General features: G+C 39.0%; 3 protein-coding genes across 23 annotated transcripts in view; 2 read left to right on the top strand and 1 right to left on the bottom strand.

Moving 5' to 3' along the window:
- The window catches only part of SLC3A1 (solute carrier family 3 member 1), a 13,831-nt gene extending 10,883 nt beyond the window's left edge, over positions 1-2,948 (top strand). For all 3 annotated transcript variants that reach the window (XM_086878414.1, XM_023922760.2, XM_086878415.1), the window contains 2 exons: positions 1,440-1,556; positions 2,379-2,948. In XM_086878414.1, the coding sequence (XP_086734540.1) occupies positions 1,440-1,556; positions 2,379-2,819 (558 nt within the window). In that variant the 3' untranslated portion in view covers positions 2,820-2,948. The remainder of the gene's footprint in view (positions 1-1,439; positions 1,557-2,378) is intronic.
- PREPL (prolyl endopeptidase like) lies at positions 862-23,450 on the bottom strand. Of its 17 annotated transcripts, none has more exons than XM_086878397.1 (15): positions 23,024-23,450; positions 21,440-21,682; positions 18,550-18,747; positions 17,963-18,029; positions 17,135-17,338; positions 15,032-15,155; positions 12,530-12,746; positions 11,792-11,977; positions 10,140-10,343; positions 9,222-9,397; positions 7,619-7,835; positions 7,287-7,436; positions 6,261-6,387; positions 5,246-5,328; positions 862-4,433 (listed from the first exon to the last, which is right to left on the bottom strand). In XM_086878397.1, exons 1-15 carry the CDS (start codon positions 23,069-23,071, stop codon positions 4,353-4,355), a joined length of 2,325 nt encoding a protein of 774 aa, XP_086734523.1. In that variant the 5' UTR covers positions 23,072-23,450; the 3' UTR covers positions 862-4,352. The 17 variants fall into 17 exon arrangements, with proteins under 17 accessions (XP_086734523.1, XP_086734525.1, XP_086734524.1 ...); XM_086878399.1 differs by lacking the exon at positions 23,024-23,450 and adding an exon at positions 22,192-22,776 and having other exon boundaries at positions 21,440-21,712; XM_086878398.1 differs by lacking the exon at positions 23,024-23,450 and adding an exon at positions 22,192-22,768 and having other exon boundaries at positions 18,550-18,750; positions 21,440-21,712.
- The window catches only part of CAMKMT (calmodulin-lysine N-methyltransferase), a 213,651-nt gene continuing 212,404 nt past the window's right edge, over positions 22,204-23,450 (top strand). For 2 of the 3 annotated variants that reach the window (XR_015283645.1, XR_015283646.1), the window contains exon 1: positions 22,204-22,778. Coding sequence is in view for 1 of the 3 variants with exons in the window: in XM_023923299.2 (XP_023779067.2) it covers positions 22,680-22,778 (99 nt within the window). In the remaining 2 variants the exon portion in view is untranslated. The remainder of the gene's footprint in view (positions 22,779-23,450) is intronic. The other variant, XM_023923299.2, reaches the window with a different exon arrangement.

The following is a 23,450-nucleotide window of genomic DNA, read 5'->3' as shown; positions in this document are numbered from 1 at the left end:
CCTGACCATATTTGAGTACCATATGAACATGGTCCTATGGCAGATGTTGCTTTCCCTGTGGAAAGGCTCTGTTAGGGAATGAGGCAGCCTCTGGCAATGTTAGAAATGGCATTGACTAGCTTTGTATCAAAGGGAAAGAGGTACTTGAAGCACAGGATCATCTCCAGATTTGTCTGATTCAGATGTGAGGAAATGATTCTCTGATTTAAAAGGAAATCTCATTTCCTCTGAGAACCCCCTAGGTCAAAGTATCTCCTGCATTTTCTTGCTGCTGCTGATTACTGCTGATAGAGTGATTCTCTTAAGAAAAGTGGCTCACTCTGAGCTCCTCAGGGTTCACTCTCTTTTAGTGGCTACCCTGTGGCTCAGGGCTTTGGAACAAATGCAAACCCACCCTTCTTCACTCAGTCTGGAGAGGAAGGTTCTCTGATTAATGGGTGTCTTAGGAAGATGGAGAGTATTTGTTCAGGATGATATAGGCTTTAGACCCAGCATTTCAAACACTTCAGGAGACACTGAAAGAGGTAAAGATGAGAGGCAGTGTTAACAGTGTTGAAGACTTAGGATTTTTTTCCCCTGCTTTTCAGAATATGCTAAAAAGGAGAAACCCATTATTTATAATGTCACAAAGCAAAGTGACAATTTCTTTTGTTAGGCTGCTGCTCTGACAGATTGTATTGAAAAGTGTCCTTTATATGAAAAACAGTTTTCATGGAAAACAAACACTCAAAGTATGTGCAAAATATTTTATGCCCTCTTATATCATTAAATTTAAGTGTCAGATCTTTTGGCAGCTCTTCAGTAACAATGAGGAAGCTTTTTCAGAATTTTTCTGAATTCTTCAAAATGAGAACTTCAGACTTTTTTTACATCGACACTTTTTAATCAGATAAAAGCTGGTTTTCAATAGTTTTGCACTTGGAAGTAATAATTTTACCTTTCTAACACAAACAGTCCTGTCAAAATTGTACCCCTTGCAAATGCAAGCTTGAAGAGTTCTGGGGTGAAAAGTGTAATACTTACAAAAGAACAGACACTGAACAGCAGTTACCTGTTGTTTACCGTTATTTTAACGACATCTTTTCTAAGGACTCATTACCTCACATATTCACTCTCTGCATGTCTAGATATTTAACAGAATATCCTGGCTGTCATCAGTAAACTTTTATCCAACCATCTGTTGCAAAGGACGACAACTCTAGTAAGAGTTATTTGGGAATTCCACGTTTTACCCAGCAATGCTGTATCTGAGATGACCCCTCCCCTCCATTTCAGGAACTATCTTAGAATCTCCTTAGATTTGGACCACAATTGCATCCTCAATTAATTTTAACTTAAACCAAAGAAAGCAATACTGAAAGGAGGATAATTTGGGAGATGTGAGAACGTGTTATTCAAAGAATAATTTTTAATATGGTAATCACCACTTTATTTTCTAGGCAACCCTCCCAGAGAAATCCCCCATGCAATGGGATGGAAAAGTTAATGCTGGTTTTACAGAAGGCAACAGCAGCTGGTTACCTGTTAACTCCAACTACCAAAGTATAAATGTGGAAGTAGGTATCTACATGTGTGACAAACTAATGGTCTCAAAATATTTTAATGTATCTATTTTGCTCTGGTTTCCTTTTAGTAGTGAGCATTGGCAGCAGGAACAAACTCAAGGGAAAAAAACACTGAATCCTCATGAGTTTTATTAGAAAAGGAAATCCTTGCACAACAAGGAGCCTACTTCATCTATATTCATTAAAGCAGAGCAGCTACAATTATGATGTCGATGGGGCAGTTTGGCTCTTTAATATCCTTTTAATCCTTTTGATATTAAATTGAAAACTGATCTCTTTTTCCCCATTTCTATTGCTATAGAAAGCACTGGCTTTGTAACAAGAACTTGACATAGACCAACTCTAACGTATGTAGAGCAGTGTGTCAAACAGATTTTGCTGACTTACAGTGCTGACCAAAGCTCAAGGCAGGAAAAAAAAAATAAATCTAAGATAGCAGAAATATAAAACATGAAATAAACCCTGTGACTGCAGTAGACTGGACTCAATGAAAAAGATTCAGTGTCAAGGTTTGAATGGCTGTGGCTTTCTCCTGAATCAACAGTACTGAAAGGAAGCTGTGGGAGGAAGCAATTGCACTACTGCTGGGGAACTGTTATGCTTAATGAACTCTGTGTCTGCCACTCCACACGTGCCAAGGAAGTGCATGAGAAAAAGCAGTTTTTCAGTGAAATTTGTAGGCAGATTTGAAGAGGGATAATTGTTGGCACAGAATTCTGATAGGCGTGTTCTTAGCAGCCTGAGTGGGTGTGAGAGGGAAGCTGTATTTCTTCCCTGAGGTGCCAAGAACTGACCCTTTTGGTGCTGTTGCAGATCCAGAGCACCTGGTCCAACTCAACCCTGAGTTTGTACAGAGCACTGACTTTGCTGCGGAACAATGAGCTCCCCATGAATCGAGGGTGGATGTGCTACATCTGGAATGACAGTAACGTGTTTGTGTTCGTGAGGGAGCTGGATGGGTTAGACAGAGTCTTCATGATGGTGCTCAACTTTGGCCAGGAGGTGACAATAGACCTGAGGGCCATAGCTCCCAACCTTCCCTCTGAAGCTGTAATAAGACTCAGTACTCATTTTAGCAATGCTGGTAAAGTGGTCAATACCAAACTAATTAAAACTGAAATGGGAGAAGGCCTGGTCCTTGAATATAAAACAGCAAAGCCTGTTCATACTATGGAAGCTTTTCAAGGGAAGTGTTTTGTGGCAGAAAAAGCTTGTTATTCCAAGGTCCTCAATTTACTCTACATGAACTGTTAAGTAGAGGAATAGAATACCTATGCTTTAATGTTAATTTAGAAGATACTAGTGTCTGGGAAATGCTAAAAATACTCATTTTTCCTTGGCTTTTAAAATTTTGTGTACAAAATAAATGTCCTGAAAAAATCAGATCGATAATTGTCTTGTATCAGTATTTGTGATGAAAAGGAAAAATAATGGTATAAACTCCCCCTTAGGGTCTGTGGAGAAGAAAAGTAAACCTGTTCTAAAAAATCTGTTTAAGCATGTATTTTTGGGAGGAAAGGGAACAGTTGCTTTCTGGGTGCTGATCCTGGAGGTTGCTGGTAAGTGCTCCTGTGGAATCCCAAGCCTTTGGCAGTTTACTGTAACTGTGTAGAAGTATACAGATTTGTAAAACTCATTCCAAAGGGGTGGCCCTATATTTGCTAAAACAGGTGAACATAAGCAAGACCAGTGTATATTATTGTGATGTTTTACCTCTTCTCTCAAATCTAACAACTCTGATTTTCCTCAAAGTTTGTAAGAACAAAATATAGCTAATATCTAATTCCACACTCATAACTGCATTTCCAGTTGATTCTCCCCTCCCTGTTGAGTCAGAATATGTTTGCATTCTCTTATTTCTTTTCCTGCCCTAAGGCTGAGGTGAAGGGTGTGTCCTTTAGTTCAGAGGAAGCAGCTGAACCAACCCTACCAAATGTCACACTTGTACATGTGCTCTGATTTCCATTTGCTGCACCTGCTGTGGTTGATGTGGCCCTAGGTGTGCACCACACATCTATTTAACAAGCAATGCACAGCAGGTTTGTGCCTTGCTCAGAGGGCAGCTAAGCTATGAATTGGGCTGCTTTAGTTGGGGCATTCTTTTAGTTTTATCCTCTGGAGATACTCTGGCATCTTCTGACACATTGATCTTGTACCCCTGAGAGGCTCTGGCACCACCTTCTTAAGATTACCATGCTAGGTAAGGTAACTGCAAGATTTTTTAATGTATTCACATCAGAGTTCTGCTGAGATTGCTTTTCTTTGCAGTTTGGTCAATCCCACCACATCCAACAGCAACCATGGCTGCTGTGCAGATAGAGAGGGCAGCAATCACCATCACCTATGTATGGGAATTAGTTCTGGAAGTAGTGAGACTTCAATATCAGATGCGTCAGAGGAGTTCTACTGCCTTGTGCAAGATATAGCCTTGCAACAGATGCCTTGGACAGAAAGGCCACCTGTGCCAAGTACCTTTGGCTCTCCTGTGAGGCTTTACCTGCCCACTGTTGTGCTCCAGCTCCGTTCATGTAATGCTGCTCTGCTGGCTCACATGAACAGAGCTGCTGGACAAACTCATTTCTGCTGGCATCTGCTTTTCCACAGCCTGGCAGGGCAGAAATCCAGTTCTTGGTCTGTATTTTTGTAAGGCAATGCCACACCCAGCTTTCTGTGCTTGTGCCCATAAGGCAGGGATCTGAGAGTAGAGATTCTCTGGAGAAGGTGTTTGCTTTCCATACAAATCCAAATCTGACCCGAAGTTTTTCAGGTGCTCAGTGTGTTTAGGAGTTATTTGCAGGATTTGCTGTGATGTTGGGGATAAGACGCTTCCTCAAGTTCTCTATTCAGAAAAGCAAGGTGTCTTGCAACCTAAAATAATGAAAGTATTTTATTACAAAGTTCTTTGCACTATAAACTTTAAGGCTCTTGTGCAGCTATTCTAGTCATCTTCCTTTCCTATATTAATGCTAAGAAATATCTTTCCTTAAGACAGCATGTAGCTTTTCCTGAAAGAGTTCATCTTGGGAATAACCACCAAATTAACATTCTGTATGATTTGTTAAAATTAAGAGTAATAAAATTTGTATCAAACTGTGACAATCTGAGACATCAGTAAAAATATATCAGGTCTTGGCGGTATTTTGCTTTTAACAAGCATGCTTTGTATAAAGTGCAAAATCTTGAAAGCTGATTGTAATAGCTTTGATAGCACAGATCATGCATTTCAAAATGTAACAGTCCAACCTATCATGTATGTTTTACTCATGAAGAAGATGGGAGTAAATAGTGTGACAGTTTTAAGCACTTAATACTCTACAGAGCAAGACTTCCTGCTGGAACAATGTTTTGCACAACTTGGAACCTTTCATTCAAAGCTCTTAGTACATTACAGTGGGAATTGAACACTATTCCAAGGCTATTTCAATGATCTGTCACTGTCTCTTTTATATCTGCACAAGTGTGTGTATATATATATGTATAAAAATATATATCATATGCAAAGATTGCTGGGTTTTTACATATATATATTTATACATATGTAAAATCAGCAGTTGCTCTAGCAGTTTTTCTTTATAGTTTAAACATACATTCAATGACTGACCAACTACTGAGGCTGAAGTGTCCCTTGAGGGGACACATCCCGCAACATGTTATGGAGCTGTGCCATAAAGGGACCATACCTCATTCAGTGAGTGCTCCCAGGATGAATCACAATGACTGCCATTTGCCTGGACATCTAGGATGATATTAGGAATCCAGTTTCCTGGAACAATGAAGCTGGTGGTCACTTAACATTGAATGAACAATGAAAAAATTGAGTATGTGAATTGTTTAAGGATAGCTAATTCTGCCTTCTTGTCCTGATAGAATTTCTGTTATTCCTTAAGAAAATGAGCGTTGTAGAGGGGCTTTCTGAATGAATTATTTGTATATATAATAACTGCATATGTGGAAAATAGTCATCTACTTTAGTGTGTTTGTTCTCTTTGAGTCTTTAAAAATTTACATGATCACATGTAAAAAAATTTAATTTTTTTTAAGACATGATCTTTTCTTCCTGCACAAAGAACTCAACAGCAACCGCAGCACCTGCTGCAATTTCTCAACCACTGGAGTTGTGCTGCTCAGAGACAGGGCATCATGAAATGTAGAAAAGGTTATTCAAGATCTGTTTTGGTAATGATGGTAAAAGCCTCTCCCTAGACTGGATGGTAGATTAAAATAGTCAGGCTTGAATGTACCTTTTGCTGGAAACTCCCAAATCTAGGGTTAAGTTTCAGGTATGAAAACACCTGTGTCTTGGTCTTGTTATCACTGTAGCTTGGACTAAGGACCTGCAGCTTTAGCAAAACGAGAAAAGTAGGTTTTTGTATAGCAGCAAAAATAGGATTTTTCTCCAAGGGTTGCTGAGAACTGCAGCTTGGCCCTGTCAGCAGCTAGACTGACAGTGGGCTCACCTTGCACTGTCCAACAGTTGACCCATGGGGAGGCCAAGGAAAGAGTGAGCCCCAGTCACAGGCTCCCAATCTTTGTTTTTCCAGCTCAGAGAGTGTCCTGAGTCTGCTGTGGAGCTGGTGATATGGGATTGTGTTTGAATTCATTTAAGGAGAAGTCAATCTCTATGGTCTTTAATTACATGACTGTTAAGACTTTGGTTCAGTTTACTTCATTTATCTATGATATTCTTATCCTTACCTTTCTTTCTTGCTCTGCTGGCATGATCTAGTGCAGCCTTCCTGAGTTTCTGAACATACTGTAGAATTCCTGTTAGTGGTATTCGCTCATCATTTTCATATGCCGTGATAAAAACTGATGGATAGCACTGAGATTAAAAACCAAAGCCAGTTAAACACCTGACAAGTGGTCTTTATCATAGAGTAACACATTTTTCTCTTACGTACAACTTGTTAGGATTTATTTAAAGACTCATTTATTCCATAATTACTTAGTGTTTTCTATGAGTTTTATCACTCTAACTGCAAAAAAGTATCTTGGTCTGAAAAACGACTTCATAGTAGGGCATAATCTACTTGCAAAAGGTCATAAAAACGTCCCCTCTGCACTGGTAAAGGTCTGATACCTGTCTGCTTGCTGATGATTGCAAAAAAAGAAAAAAAGGAGTAACATTCATGGAATGGTTTACCTTAGAACAATATTTAAGGTTTATTTTTGCTATTTTTCTGCACAGAAGTTGTTTTTTAAATAGTAAGATTTTTACTTAATTAAGCTATGCAGTACAGCTAACACACTGTCAAAAAGAGAGAGGTTTTCCTTGAGGTGCAATGTCAATGCTATAGGTCCTCCTTCCTTTCAGTGTTTATTTTAATACCTCTAGAAAGGTATTAAATCAGTGGAAAATATCTTCCTCCTGTGTCTGCAAAAAAGCAGCAAAACACAGCAGAATGTCAAAATTCCCCCACAAAAGAAAGCATTTTGCATGTTGAGACTTGCTATACAATAGCAAGTCAAAGCAATATCTAGTAATATCTATTACTTCCTGAAAGTCCTAGAACACAAGCAAGTTTAGAAATCTGTATCGTTTAGGAGAAGGCATTGGGTTAATATCAGTAGTCACTTGTGACTCCAACTATTGCTAAGATTATTACTGAAATAATTTATATTGGAGGGGTTTTTTTTAAATTTCAGTGATCTACTTTTGGTTTTCTTATAAACCACTACACTTAATGCCTGTAGTATTTTGCACAGATAGCATAGTTTTACCTGTGGCTTAATATTCTGGTATGGGCAATAGCTTTTGATATACTTCATACATTTTTCATCTTCTAATGGATTTCCCCATTCTTCTTGTTCCTCAATTGTCAGTGGGAGATGGGTTTTCATCATTGTATTTAGAACATCTATGAAAGGAGCCTTAGGAAGTCATTAAAAAAAGAAAAGTTGGCAAATAGGACAGTAGACTTTGAGTCAAGGTGTTCTCAAACAAATGAGGAGAGTGAGCTTTGAAATGGAATATTTCCAATTCTGAAAGTGGTACAATAACACAGATAATACAGTTTAATGTTATAATCCATAAAAAGTCTGCAGCAGCTCACCTGTAAAACCATGGCTCTGATCAGTGCTGGATCAGTGTTGCACAGGGCTCCTGCGAGAACTCCCCCAGCACTGGCAGCTGCCAGTGCTGTGTGTCGGGGCTGAGAAAATCCCAGCTGATGAAGCAGCATGATGCAAGCCCTGAGGTCATGGACACCTTTGAGTTTATTATGCTGACATCCATCTCTGTGCCAGCTAAGGCCCTGCTCTCCTCCACCCCTGAAATTTAATGCAATTCAAGTTGGAGTCTCTTCAGAAAACATTACATGGTGTAGCTTCAGGTAATTAAAGAACAGCAGCAGCTACAGAGTTACACATCATAGTTTGCTTTTCCAATTAACTGTTCTCTATTTTTTCCTTCTTTATGGCTAAAAGAGACAACATAAAGGCAAAATAAATCCATTCGTGATGATTGGTGAAAATACTAACTGTAGAAAGGGCACTCTCTGCACTCATGTGCTTGTGTCCTGGAACCCACAGGAGAAATAACACTTTAAGAAATTACATTTTCATTGTAGGTAATAAAATTAGATAATATTATGTTTTTATACAGGAAACTATAAAAATACTGAAAACAATATTCAATATTACATGACTAACACTATTATTTGTTAAAAACAGTAGAATAGTATTTCTGAGCACCACACCAGACTCTCGAGATTTGTCTTCTGATTAGCTGAAATTCTGAGACTGTTAGAAAGTAGGGTTTGGGATTTTTCTCCCCCCTAATTTGTGAATTTCAAATGCTACTTGAAATGTTACATTTTGTAATACAGAATTATAAAAATAATTTATACTTCTTTCTATGCAACCACAATTTTTGTTCTAAGCCACCTGAAGCTTCCTCTTCTGGTTTCAGGTTTAAAATGGATTATTTGATTAGCCTGCCGTCTTTGGATGACAAATCCATCTTCATGTAGGACTGACCTGCATCTTAAGATACTTAGTGGTGTGTGAGGAAGAACAGTACAATGCTTGCCACCAAGTACAGCAGACTGAATATATTTTCTGAATTTGTTTTGGGTCTGGTATTTCCAGCAGTTACTCATTCCTCCTGTCCCTGAAGTGATTCTTTTGTTATCTTCCTTAGCTACTGAGAAAAATTTGAAACCTATTGTACATTGCAGTTTTATAGAACTGGTAGATTGGTAGCTAAACTGGAGACAGAGGACTTAGCCAATGAAAGAACAAGGGTTGCAGGATAAATGCTTAGTTGAGGTTGTGGAATGTAAATGGCTTTCAGAAGACACATACTGAGGATTAGCATATAATGTTCTCAGAAGGAGAGGGAGATAACATGTCATGGCAATTTGAGCATGTAACTGACATTTTTCTTGAGCAAAGATGAGACAAGAATTAATGAGACTTGAAAAGATTAAATGTTACATACAGCCATCATGTAGATTTAAGAAACCAAAAATGTAGTGTGCTCTTGTGGCTTTTTTTCCCCTGAGGTAAATTTAAAAACTACTTAAATAAAAAAATCTAAGAAGAGAGGAACAATTAGGCATGGATACATGAAAAAAATTATTTTGGTACATCTTCAGTTGTATCTTCTGTGTATCCTGCAAAATAAATTTTATTTCCATTTTATATTTGACTTACCTAACATGGCAATATGCTAATATCCAACCCTCTTCAATTAACATCAGCTTCTCTTCTTTAAAGCTCATGTTCAAATCTATGCCATAAGCTCCATATACATGAACTAGAAGTGGTCTCCTGTGCAGTTCTTTAGAATTCTTATTATGAAAAACTGTAATTGGCACCAAAGTTTCATCCTGGAAAAGAGGGAGTAGTTTTACAATAAGGGACATTGCAAAAATCTCAATGACACATGGCAATGAAAACTTCAATTATTTATTTTAAAATGTGGGTTTTTTTGATTACAGTAATTTTTTTTCACTTAGAGTGTACAAAGCACTCTTGAAAAATAAAGCCTGAGACTGAACCTCTGCTGTGTGGGCTTACGGATGCAGAGTATAAATTCATTTAAGTGCAACACCTGAGGAGTTTTTAAACTACCCAAGCACCCAAGTCTTCCTTCTCCCTTTAACACCAAGAATATATGTTATTAACAATAGAGTTTACCACTTAGCACAGTACAAACTCTTTATTAACATCTCCAAATTTTTAAACTCAGGCTGTTAAAACTTTCCTTTCTCGATCTGAACTATGCAGCTGGTTGTGGGGTGTTCTTTTCAACAGCTGGCACAGTTTTCATTTATCGTGTGGAGTACAATATCATTACATCAACTAGCAATTCTCACTTATACTAAGATTCTTCACTCATCGTGTGCTGTTATCTCCTCTGGAATACCCAGGCTAATGGGAAAAAAAAAAATCACGACTCTTTCTTGTTCTTCTCTGTAGCACTGAAGAAAACACCCACTGTTTAGTAACTATAGCACCAACTGCTCTTTACATTTTTTAATCTCTGTTCCCTGCCAAGTGCACTTTCTTTAAATGGGTGGGGAGGAAGGTAAGAATAAAAGGAATGGGAAAAACGCTGAAAAATCTTACCTTGCTTTTAGCTAGTAAACGTGTAGTGTGACAATTCTTAATAATTGGTACCTCTTGCACAGCTTGTTCAATGAGATTATTTTCTTTAAATGAATATGCAAAACGCTTAGGGGGGTGTACTGGGGAGGAGAGCTGAAAATAGCAGGTGCTGGTGGTATGTTCTGGATGAGATTCCAATTCAAATTCACAGGCCCATGTAGGTAGCTGAGAAAACATGACATTTCAAGTGAGACCCTTGCACTGCTTCTGTAAATTTTGCTTATTATGTCCTTCAGAGTAAAAAAACCTGGATATTAACTAATTATCTTTAGTTTGTATTTACAACAATCTGTATTTCATTTAAATCCAGTAATGAAACTGTCGAAAAGTGAAAGACTAGTGAACTTTTCCCCTGAGGCCATTGGATAAAGGTGGACAATGAAATAAAAACAAAAAATAAATTCAATTTCAGTTTAAAATGGGTATTAGTGCAGATTTTTTAAAAGAAAACATTTGAAATTATTCTGCATTAGTTTTATTTTTTACATCCTATTTTTCCTTGCATTTCCAGTTCTACTTCAACACGTTATACAGCCAAGTCCATGTCAGCTATTATGCTTTTACTGTGAGGTAGCTCAGTAATGCTAAGCCACTGAAAACCCCTGCCTCTTAACTTTGTTCCTAGTGCCAGCCATTGTGAAGAACAAAACCTTTTCCTGGCACATTCACCCTCAGACACTTACTGTTATTATATTTAAGGTTTTTAACTCTGCTAAGAATGAAAGAAATCAAGATTCATTCTTTGAGAGCAGCAGGGACATAGCCAAACCCTCTGCCAGACCATTACTTACTTGGGTTAGGTTGCTAGAGGCTTCTGAAAAGGCAGCAGAAGTCCAAGTTCTCCTGAGTAACTGCAGGCCCTTTCTGAATAAATAAACTATAGCCATTTTAAAGAATGAAGATTTTGGAGACCATACAGCGTACTTGGTTGAAAACCTTTTTCTGTAGCAGTTTTATAGAGTGCAGCATTGGCAGCTTGTTGCAATAAACTTGTGAGTTGTTCAGACTGTATTTTTCAGGAAAACAAATCAATTAAATATTTCACCTGAATGGTCTTCAGAAATCATGGCTTTGGCTTGAGTCACTTTGTTTGTTTAAATCCACAAGTATTTAACAACTAGAGAAGGGAAGCAAATCATTTGCACCAATTGTACTGCAATATCAAGTCTTCCCATTTATTATGGGACAGTGTCCGTACTTGTTTTCTGAACATTAATATTTTTCCTATGGGAAGGGCCTTGCTTATTCCAATGAGTGCAACCAAAAATAGCCTCAGTAAAACTAAGTAGAGCATTTAGGGAACTAAGTTCTGTTTTACATTAGAAATCAGCTGTATTGTGAAGAGCTTGACTGTAATCAGTTGAAGAAAGAACTGGCTCACAGGACAACTGCTCTTTAACTTTCTAAATGCTGCAATAAGCCACCACATCAAATGTTAACAATAGCCAGAGGTAATACAATTAGTCATAATGATGAAATTGTCAGTATTAATAGTTTCCAAACTGCTTTTACTTCTGTAATTTATCTTTCCTTCCATTATGTTATGCCAAAAAAGCAAAACAAACAAAAAAAATGGAAAAATATTATACTGCTTAAACCAAGCTAAAACTTACCTTTATTGACTGAACTGAATGTGAAACAAAAGAAATCACATTTAAATAAAGATGGCCAGCAGTCTTCAGGAACATAATACAGTCATCACTGAACATCTCAAAGTCTACTAGCTTGGTTTTCTTTTCGAGTGCATAAACTAACTGCCAGTTCTCCTTGCCACTTGAAGTTACTGGTGCCTTCATCAACTGAAAAAAAATCCAAACAAACTAACATGTAGTGAGAGTTACAAATGACAGGTACAGACTTACAGGTGATCTCACACAACATTTTTTTTGCCAAAAAATACTTTTTATTTGGGGTGTTTGCCTATCTAAAACTGAAGATTTTTAAACTCCCTTTATTTAGGCAAAATGGAAGAACAATGCAGTAAGATTTGGAGAAGACCAAGTTTCAAAGATTACTCTGCAGAAGATTGTAATACAGTAAGTGCTTTCAGCATGGCCAGCAAAATTGTAGGTGGGTTTAATTACATAGACTAAGATCACCAACTTCAGTTTTGATAGAATGACTGTTGAAGCATAGTTATTTCTTGATCCTGTCAAAGGAGTTAGGATCAAACTAGCCTCTTGTAGGTGAGACTCCATGCAGCACTATCAGTCTTTTTAATCCAAGCAGCTCTCTTAATTTATTTCAGTAAGCTGTGACTAACAGAATTAAAAGCCAACCTTACTATTTCTATATGACCTGCAATAAGTATCTGAATTAATCCTATGAATAAAATTATCAGTCAAAATTGCCTTATATTCTGCAGGTTCTCCATATGTAGTAAGAATGTACAACTGGTCCTTTCTGTGCTCGATGTGGTAAATGACCCCCGTGGTTCGTGCTTGTACAAGAGCAGGTGACTCAAAGGGATGTCTGCAGTCAACCAGCCAAACTTCTGAGGTTGTCTTGCTGTTGCTGTTGATAGTGAGAAAACGCCTGTCTTTTGTGCAATAAAGGTCTACAAAGAATCTGTAGGGAATCATTAAAAAAAAAAAAGAAAAAGCTTAAATTTTATCAGTATTTTAAAATACATCAGTTATTTCAGAATCATGGGCTTCCATCTGCAAGGTAAGAAACAGCATTCCTCATAGCAGAGTGAAGAAATTTCAGGCTTCTTGACTCCCAGACCCACTTCTGCTGCATTTACCCTGGGATTGATTTAAAACCCCTCAATCTTGTGTGTGAAACCTGAAATCTGCAAGGAAAGCAGTTCAGTTGTTGCCCAACTAAATCCAGGTTTTTGCATCATTGAGTTAGACTGGAATCTCACTGATGCATACAGGCTTTAAAATTCAAGCAAAATGTAGAACTTTTAATTGAGCTTGTAACCCTATTAAAAGAAAAAAAGTAGTAATGGATAGTTAAAATAATAAATGATATCATGTGGTAACAGGAATAAGAAAAATAAGAGCTATTAAAAAATAAATTGGTAAAATGTCAGTTGCTACTGACCTAACTGTCTGAAGCAAATGGGAAAAAAGTGCTATTTAAAAAGAAAAAAAGCACAGAGACCTATATGAAACTAGGAACTGGTTTTGGAACTAAGAAACTAGGAACTACCTACTGGTTTTAAATCCTTCTAAAATCTAGAAATAGAAAGCAGAATGACAGCCAGTGGCTGGATGCTAACAGTAGAGAAGTTCAGTCTGAAATTCAGATTCAAATTTCTGTGATTCATCTTAATTAACTGGAATGCCACATCTTGGATCAAAACAGTCTCTTTGCCATTTTGAACCCTTAAGACTGGATGTCTAAAAGCAAAACTGTCCAACACAAAGATCCAGATTCCATCAAGAAAATGCAGGGTTGAGTACCATAATCTGCATCACACAGATCAGATACATGACTGCAGTGATGATCTCTCTAGGATTCAGAGTATTTGGTGAAGAAAAGGATGCTTTAGATAGCATTTTCAGTGCCTTTAATTATTTGCAGGTGGAGGATTCGAATTTTTTTGGTAGTATAGTTTTTTTCTAATTGCACCCTCTTGACATGTTTAGGAGGACAGGCACAGAGGGGGAGCTAAAGTCTGCAAGAAAAATCAGCCTCCTGCCACTAATACCCATGAATTTGGCAACAATGTAGCACTACATTCAGTAGAGATTCCCAGAGTTCAGCTCTCCTTATCCTGCCTCTAAGAGGGTTGAGCTGAAATGCATGTTACACTTCTCCCCAAGGATTGTGACCTTGATATTACAGGGGTTTTTTATTTTTGTAGCCTTTTTTAAAAAAAAGGCAAGAAATTTTCAGCTTCTAAAAAAATTTGATTGCAACTAGAAGAGCTAGTGAGATGCAGAACAGAACTGCTCAGTGGCTATACAAAAGAATGTCTTGCCATCTCCGATGAAGGAGTTCAGCTATGAGCTGCAATAGCACTTGAACCTTTAGAGTAGGTTTCTAGTAGATTTACTGTAATGACTGTGACCTTCAGAATTATGCCAACAGTTTCCCTGTGGGGAAGTGCCAGGTCAGTGCAACTTGATTTTCCAAAACTATGCATCAAATGCAGCTGGAAAAAAAAGATCTTATTTATTCCATCTCCATTGCAGGTTTTTTGTTTATTTTCTTTATTTTTCTTATAAGTATAATTGGAATTTCTTTACTGAATATGTAACTTGAATGAAGAATAATCACAAATATTTATGGAATGCTGTATAAATATACCATGTGCTACAATGCTGAAAAGCTAGTTCTACGCTCAATTCAGCAAGGAGCCTTCATGTCTTCCTAAACCACTGCTTAAAGAAAGGTTATTGAGAGGGTATTCAGTCAACAATAGTTCCGTCTCTTGGAATGTTGTAATGATTTTGCTCATCCATTACCCAGAGCAAGGATTAGCCTGAACTTACGTATTTTTTTAAGAAGATGTATCAGACATCAATAGCAGAGAAAACAAAATGAAATCCACGGTCTGATTTACCCTGTATGAAACTGTCACACATTCATTAAAGGACAGCCTGACCTGAGAGTGACCTTGACATTTATAAACTCAGCTGAACTCTTGAGGTAAGAGAGGAGAGTTAAATCTCTGTTGATCACATATCAAAAGGAGAACAGAGCCCATTCTCAGGCTGTATAAGGCACTACTGACAGCAGAACACAACAGTGCATTTTACTATTTGAGATATGATATGGAACACCTTGTTTTCCAAACCACTTTGTTTCCCAAAACAGTTTCCCTTAACAGTTATAAACAGTTATATAAAATACTCTAAAATATGTAAAGGACTTGTTATATTTTAGGTATGTATTACCTTGCATCTTGTTCTGTATAAACTAACTTAGTGTGTTTCTGGTAAGTGAAAGTGGTCATGAAGACATTCTGGCATTTAAGGTTCTTCTGAGTTGTGTAATACAGAACATCATTTGCAGCCCATTCTGGAAAAAAAAGACAGAGACATACCAAATTCAGAACAGTGTATAGTATTAGTGAGAGAAGATGGGAGTTCCATGGACATTGGTCCCAGTGCTGAAAAAGATGGGTTGCAGGTGGTGTGGAACTGAGGACATCATTTCCACATCCTGTGAGAACTGAGGTAAGAGCCAAAAGGTTTTTCCATGTTTTCTCTGACTACCATGAAACAAGAATCTCATAATGTATTGAAAGAAAAGCAAAAAAAGCAGAGGTCAATGTTGCAGGGCCCAGTAATAGGAAACTCTTGACCCTGTGTGGGTTCTGGAGGTAACAGGAAAACAGGAGACATGGCTTTTTAAAACATCAGAGAAAGAGGTTTACATGGAGTCAGCGAGATAATAAAGACATCATAAGCTCTGCACTGTTACATGTGACTGCACACAAGCCATTTAGAGAAAAGAGATGATGCATGTGCCCCATGGGTACCACTGAGGTAAAAATTCTCCAGTTTTCTATGCTTGTGTATGTGTTCACCAACATAGAAAGGTATAAATACAGGAACCTTGTTATTCTGAAGTTATTCTGACTGATCCAGCCACATTCCTGTCATCTCTTCTGCTCCTACAGCCAACAGAATGATGTTTAACATATGTGCTTTTAAAAGCTTCTGTATGCTGTCTTATGCATAAATACTGATTTTCAGTACAAAACCTGGGGAATTAACACAACACCAAGATAACACAAACATTTTGCTTTCTGAACAGCAGTGTGGCTCCAAAGTGCACAGGTAACTGAGGATTCACTATGAAGACAAGCCTTTAGAAGGGAAATCCAAGTTTTTCTATAGCCTAGTCTATAGAAAAATCAAGATGTAAATTTTCAGGAAGTTCTGTCTCTCTTCCTGCTATTTTATATCACTCAGTACCAGCACATAACTTTGCAAGTCATGACTGAGACATCTCTGTGCTTCAGGACACTACTGCTATTTCTCACTCACACCTGACTACAGAATTTACCATTCTGATAGTCATCTTTTTTACTCTTATTATGTCACACCCATTTAGGCAACAGGATGTTGGTCTCTTAACTATACTCATTCTTCTGGATCAACCTAGATAGATGTTCAAATCAAGTATGGTGTAAAGTGTCATTGGCAAATTTGCATGTTTATTTTTCAACAGGTATTGTAATCTTCAGTGTGGAAACACAAAACTAAATTCTTGCTACTCATCATTTTTTAACAAGGGAGTTTTACCTAGAGTTTTATTATTTTATTCTGTCCAGGCAAACTGCTTACTGCACTAGATATACTTGATGACATTTAGCAATATAATCCAAAGTATGAGATCTGGAACACTGTATACATACTATTATACTCTTTTTGCTATATTCTTTAACATACTATTAAAAAAAAATCATGTTTTCCCATTCACTTCCATTTACCTCTGCTTCTTTTAACAGCAATGTAAAGCTCTGTAATCTATTCTGAAAGAATTGATTCAAGGCCTGGCTGATTTTACTGGGCTCTGAAATGTGACTCACATCCTGGATTTCTGTTGAAATTCCAGCCAATACTCACTAGTAGGTAGTACTTCCACACTTTTCAAGCAAAAGCTATCTACAGCTACCAATGACTTTAATAGCTGTAAGGTTTTACCAACTAGAATATCCCTCAAAAAGATTTTTATATCAAAAACAGTCATGTCACTATATTTTGAATACAGCTGAGTGGAATCAATGCAAAAAATTATATGCATGACTGTTGTAATGTGTATAAATGCATTTACAATGAAGGAAAAGTTGTATCCAGGAAGCAGTCTCTTTCATCCATATCAGATAACCTGTAATGTGCAGCATTAAAGAAACCATAAGAAACAATTCAACATCTATAAGGATTAAATGTTGCCTTCATAAAAAAAAAAAAACACCCCAAACCTTTAAACTAAGAAAAATGTTATGTTGAAAGACTCTGTGATATACAGGTCATTTATAAACAACTTACCAAAGCTAAATACACTTGGAATTACTTTTTCCACAACAGGAAGATTGCCAAGTTTCATAATAATGCAGGTTGCCTCTTCAGAATTTTCACTTTTTAAGCTGATGGCCATGTATTTCTGATCTGGTGAAATTCTGATCCGTTGAATAAAGGCATCAGAAAAGCCAAAATCTTCAACACTGAATACAATCTCAGCATTTCCTTCAGCTATTACATAGAAAAAAAGAGATAGCAAAAAATCCTGTAATTAAGACCCTGTCAAAATGAACAGTGATTCTTAATGTCTGTATTTAACAAATCTGTCTCCAACATTCACAAACATTCTACTGGAATTATCAACACCAAATACCTGTCTTGAAAGATGTTTGCAAATGCAAGTTCCAAGGAAAAAAGTCCTGTAGTTATTACTAAAAATATTTCAAAAGCGTAGGTTTTGGCTTCTACTAAACATACTGAATTTTAAAGCTCAGATAGCTAAAGCACAGTTGTTTCTAATAAATAAAATTAGAAATTCTTTTACCCCCTCCTCTAAAATAAAAAAGCATGGATGTTCTTTTCATTTGTCAAAATGTTAAGTTAGTGCTCTGAAGTGTCTTCTCTTGTTCCTCTCCAGCAACTTTCCTTCATATCAATATATACGATTCACTAACTCTCCTTACCTCACCTTTTCAGATTCAGGAGTCTAGAATTATTACTCTATTATGGAATTGTATAAAAGTATTTTTAGTTAAGAAACAGGCAAGTTAAGCATTAATGGAAGAAAAGAACACTAAGTGATACATGTAGATCTTTTGTAAGAATCCTACCATATTAGGAAGAGAAATCCCTTACCATGATCTGCTTTTGCAAGAAATATGCAGCCATTCTCTTCAAAGTACACATTCTCGCCAAACCTCATCTGTTCAATACAAACATATTTCACATCCAGCACACAATTAGACATTCTCTTCGAATCCCTATTTACAGTAATTTTTCAGCAGAATTGTAACAAATTGTAATAAATGTAAAAAATGACAGAACATATATTCCATACTGAAAAAGGAATTGCACACATCAGAAAGGTTTTTTCAGTCAGGGTACTTAAGCTGCCTCTACCTGCTCTAAATATCACAGAAGGCTCAGATCACCTGCAACTGCTCTTGCAACTTTGCAACTTACAGTGTCTCGTATTCTTTATCCAAAAGTAAGATGATTATTTTATCTTTACTTGCTTTTGCCTATGGAGAAATTAAGGTAAATTCACTGTCATAACAGGTATAAGTTGTTCTAAACACAGATTGTTACTATGCATAATTATTAAAATATTCAAAACTTCTACTGTAAAAAAATGAGTAAACCAGCATTTTATAGCAGGAACGGCTTCAGTGTATTTTATTTGTAGTCAGTGATGGGAAATGTTTTTATTGTTTATCACTTACCCTTGGGCTTCCTGAATTGAGTGTATACATGTTGTGCAATTCTTCCAGTTTTTCCTTGATTCTCTTTGTCATAGCTCTGTATGTTGGTGAAATGTTATTCCAGTTTTTTTGCTCTGATTTCAGAAGGTTCTTGTGCAAAAGGCCTGAAGTTACTGTGGCTGTATTTTGCTTCCTTTTGGAAGGGACTTTTGTTCCTTCCTGCTAAGTAAGGAAAGACAACAATGGCTACAAGCCAGCACACTGCACACCAGTCTGAACACATTGAGGCAATATCCCCTGAGCCACAGGCCCAAAACCACCTTTGCGTTATACAGAAGTACAAGCCAATAGAAACAAAAACTGCAGTTGGAATGTGTTTTGTTTTAACTCTTCCTGATCTTTTGGGGAGGCACTGTCAAACATGCTTGACACATTTATTGAGGCTTTTTCTTCAAAATTTAGGGTACTATTAATATATGCTCTTAATTGATTATAAGTGAATACGTTTGTTCCTGTTTTAGAACTAGGTTTTACTTTTTACGGAATTCTACTATTTTTCCTTCTTCACAACTTTCTTTCGTAATTTCCTGTCTTTAGAGTGTAATTTCTCATTTCCTTTCCTAGACAACAATGCTCACACCTCTGTCCCTGTACCTAGGAGTCCTAGTAACTCATTCAGGTTCTTGCTCCACTTCCTCAGAAGTGTTAATATAAATGTTTATAAGGCAAAGAATGAAGCAGTGAACTGATACGGGTTCTGCAACAATTTTATCAGGAATATGTTTAAGGATCTGGTTTTCCACTAAATGTGAGATTACTGCTACCTCACTGCCAACAAAGCTGTCTTCTATTGTAAAAATGTTAAAAGTGTGTTAAAATTGCTATAACAATGCTACCTCTTCTTGCATGCTGTGAAATCTCACTTGATCAAGTAGCAAGTGTCACAACTTATGTAACTTATATTACACAATACTGCACAAATCACACAAAGTAGCATTTTGTAACATTCAATATATGATTTGAATGTGTCTAAGCTTAAAAAGCAGCCTATGCTTCATATCCTATCCTTACTTTCCATTAAGGACTGTTAAGTTTGTTCCTAGTCTCAGAAGCACATGAGAACCAAAATGTGAATGTTTCAAGTAGACTCTGAAGGGAAACCATCTGATTCAGTTACCAAACTCCCTATGAACATAAAGTATATGTTCATAGGACATATACTTTATACTTATATCACTGATATAAAGTGATATACTTATATCACTTTATACTTATATCACTGCTGAGAGCTGAGAGTGTCTGTCACTGGTTCAGACCAATGCTTCCTCTCACCTGGCACAAGGCAAACAAATTGTGAAGGTTCTTAGAGAAGCTCTGAGTGATTGGTCAGGAGAAACAAACTGCTGGACACCAAAGTTGTACCACCTCACCCCAGTCACTGGAAAAACTGTTGTAAGAGAACACCATCCCCCAAATATGATGCAACCAAATAAAACCTCAGTGGCCATTAAGGGGTACTTAGGAAAGCATAAGAATGGGACAAGACAGATGATTTTCTCCAGTCTTAAACAAATTTATCTCAGGGGTTTCCTGACCTGAACATGGTTTCTGGGAATTTAAAAAGTCTCTCTCATATATGTCATATATCTATATATCTATATCATATATGTCCCCCCTTATACCTGTAAAATTTTAGCATCCACAACTTTGACAAGTTCCACACTTTATGAATCTTTTGATGATTGTCCTCTTGTTGTTTTCAGCAATTCCCATTTTATTCATTTGGAAATATTATATGCAGCTGGCAGTCATGGTGTAGGGATATATTAAGAGGTATGGTACACCTTCCTGCCTGGGGAAAATCCAGTAATCTAGAAAGATTTTCAGGATACCAGAGGATCTCAGTGACAACTGGTGTGCAAACATTTGCTCCATAACAAACAGGCACAGCCTCCTTTCAGGTGAAAACCATGTTTGCATTCTGGGACCAGTGTCACAGAGCAGCATTTGTAACACTTGTGTTAGGGAAGTACAGTAGAGTAAACTGGACCACACATTCTCATCCCTCCAGACCTCCTATGTTCTCCTTGAAACATTTGCTTACATTTGAGACACAGATTTAGGAACTCTACTTTGGTGACAAATAAAAGAGTTACAACAAGACAAACTTTGTGTCACCTCTGAAGAAACACTGTCAATTTGAGCAATTTTAGGACAACCTTGCATCCATCTGAAAACATGTTTAGGATCAAATAAACCAAAACATAAATCTTTTTAAACACTACTTATGCATATAAATAAGTTTCCAGGCTGTCATACTGCAGTAAACTTTTATAATACCTCTAGCAAAATCTGTATTAGAGACACTGAGACCTAAAATTATTTCAGACTGTTTTCTGACTCTGTGCACGATATACTGCCATGCAATTACACAATATTTATTTACAGAAATCAATGCAAATACCTTTTAAAATACAGTTTGGAACATGTGAGCATGATTATGAGATGTCAATATTATATTTTAATATGATGGAAACCATGACTTACTGGTCAACACAGACACCAGTCAAGTGTTTTTTGAGCTAGCTCAGTCTTGTTTAGACACTTTGCCTTTACACCAGCTGATCTATCCCTGCTCTTTTCTCCTGACACTTTACCTAGCTCTGGAAGATACCAATTTTTTCAAAATTTAGTGAGAAAATCACCCAAAATGCTGCTTTATGTCAAAACAACATAGGAATGCTGAACAATGGTACATGTCTTTGAACATAGCTGATATCCTGTACATTATTCCTCTGCTTCAAATTCTCTGGGAAAAATGTGTTTCCTCAACATGAAGGGACATGACCGGGTCCCTTAACAGATGTGCCAATGTGGTGATTGGTATTAAGTCTGTACTTAAACAGCATACCTTGCAGGAAAAGAATCTGCATGGCAGGATGCTTCCAGGTGGTGCAGTCCTGTGGGTGCATATACTTTTTGAACAGCCCAGGATGTGCCACTTTTTTAGTCCCATTTTACTGTAAAGGCACATTGTTTGAGGAGGGTTATGCTTAGAGTAGTACTTGGCACTGAAGCTCAGCCCTTGGAGGAGATTCTGCAGTCCAGCGCAGCACATCCTAACCTTCATTTCTTGACAGCCAACCTGGAATTTCTGAAAATCCCAAACTGCCGATCATTTACACTGTGTGTGTGAAAGATAAATAATGTAAACTGCAGGCATAAATGTAAATATACATACATACATAAGAAATATACATAGCGTAAACTTCCTCTTTCAGAGAAATGTGATTCACTAGGTAAATCAAATGAGAAGAGAATAAGTAAAACTTGTTAACAACTGACACCCACATTTTAACCTGAACATTCCTGGAGGCACAAAGTTCAACTCCAGTGAAACTGTGAAGAGAAGGGGAGGTACAACCGTGCACGTCCAAACGCTGAAGGCCAGAACCCTGGGAAAGTCTGGAGAAATCGTCCCCCCCACTTCCCCATCTAACACCAAACCCACGCCTTCTCCCGAGGGTCCCCTGGGCAGCAGGAGCTAAACCCCCGTTCGTAGGAGCGCTGCAGGGGACGGGCCGCACGTGTCGGGCTGGAGCCGGCGCTGCCCCGCTCCCCGCCGGCGCTGCCCGTCCGCCCGCGGCCCGCGCAAGGACTCGCCGTGGCGCTGCCGCCGCTCCTCCCGCTGCCGCTGGGCCGGGGCTGCCCGCGATCAGACGCCGGGCGGGCGGCTGCGCTCCCGAGGGCGCTGCCCGTAACTAAGATGGCGGCAGGGCGCTTCGCAGCCGCGGCGGTAGAACGCCGTTGGTGTCAGCGCCCGGATGCGGAGCCACGGCGGGCGGGCACGGTCCCTGGCGCGGGTTTCCCGGGTGGCTGCCGTGCCACGCCCAGTCTCGTCCCCGAGCACGGAGGACACGGGCGGTTTGTCCTGAGGCGCGCCTCCGCCGTGCCGGGCCTGAAGAGCACCGTGCTTCCTCGGCCGCCGAAGGTCGCTCGGCGCTGCCCTTAGCAAAGATGGCCGCGCCCCTCATCCCGCTCCATCCCTAGCCCGGCCGGTCCCGCAGCCGCTGGATGCTCAGCGGCGCGTCCTCGCCGCCCAAGACAGCGCTCCCTCCCTCCGCGCCAATTCCCGGCGCTCCCGCCGCCGCATGGCCGAGGCTGCCGGTTCCCCGCTTCGCCCCGCTGCGGGCAGGTGCGGGGTGAGCGGTGCGGCGGCGGCCCGAACTCGCTGGCGGCTGCTCGGACAGGTAGGGGGAGCCCGCGGGCAGGGGTGGCCGGCATGGCGGGGCGGGCGGCGGTGCAGCCTGAGGGCAGCGCGGGCTCTCTCCCTGCTCCTTCGGGCCGGGCTGTGCCCCGGGAATCCCACGCTGCTCGCACCCCTTACAGGAGGACTGCGAGCAATAGTATGGTGGGTCATATAAAGGGGCTTGCAGCACTCTCCCTGGAAAATATGAAAATAATAAAAATAAATACATGTATATATGCACCCAACCTTCTCTCTAGAGAGGGGAAGCGGAGGGGCAGGCAATGATCCCTTCATTCTCGTGCCCGGTGACAGGACTTAAGGGAATGGCCTGAAGTTGTGCAGGGGAGGTTTAGGTTGGATATTAGAAAAAGGTTTTTCGCCTAGAGGGTGGCTGGACGCTGGAACAGGCTCCCCAAGGCAGTGGTGTCAGGCAAGCCTGACAGAGTTGGCTTGATAGAGTTGGCCTGATAGAGTTGAAGTGTTTGGACAGTGCTCTCAGGCACATGGCGTGACTCTTGCTGTGTCCTCTGCAGGGCCAGGAGTTGGACTTGATGGTCCTGACGGGTCCCTTCCAACTCAGCTTATTCTGTGATTTTATGATTCTAAAGCGTGCCTTCAGTAGTGTGCCTCAAACTGTCCGTGGCCTGTGTCAAGGGAGGTGGCCCAGCATCCC

The sequence above is a fragment of the Cyanistes caeruleus genome, chromosome 2, assembly GCF_971803275.1.
Source record: "Cyanistes caeruleus chromosome 2, bCyaCae1.hap1.1, whole genome shotgun sequence".
Classification (NCBI taxonomy): domain Eukaryota; kingdom Metazoa; phylum Chordata; class Aves; order Passeriformes; family Paridae; genus Cyanistes; species Cyanistes caeruleus.
This window is presented reverse-complemented; position numbering and strand designations above follow the sequence as displayed.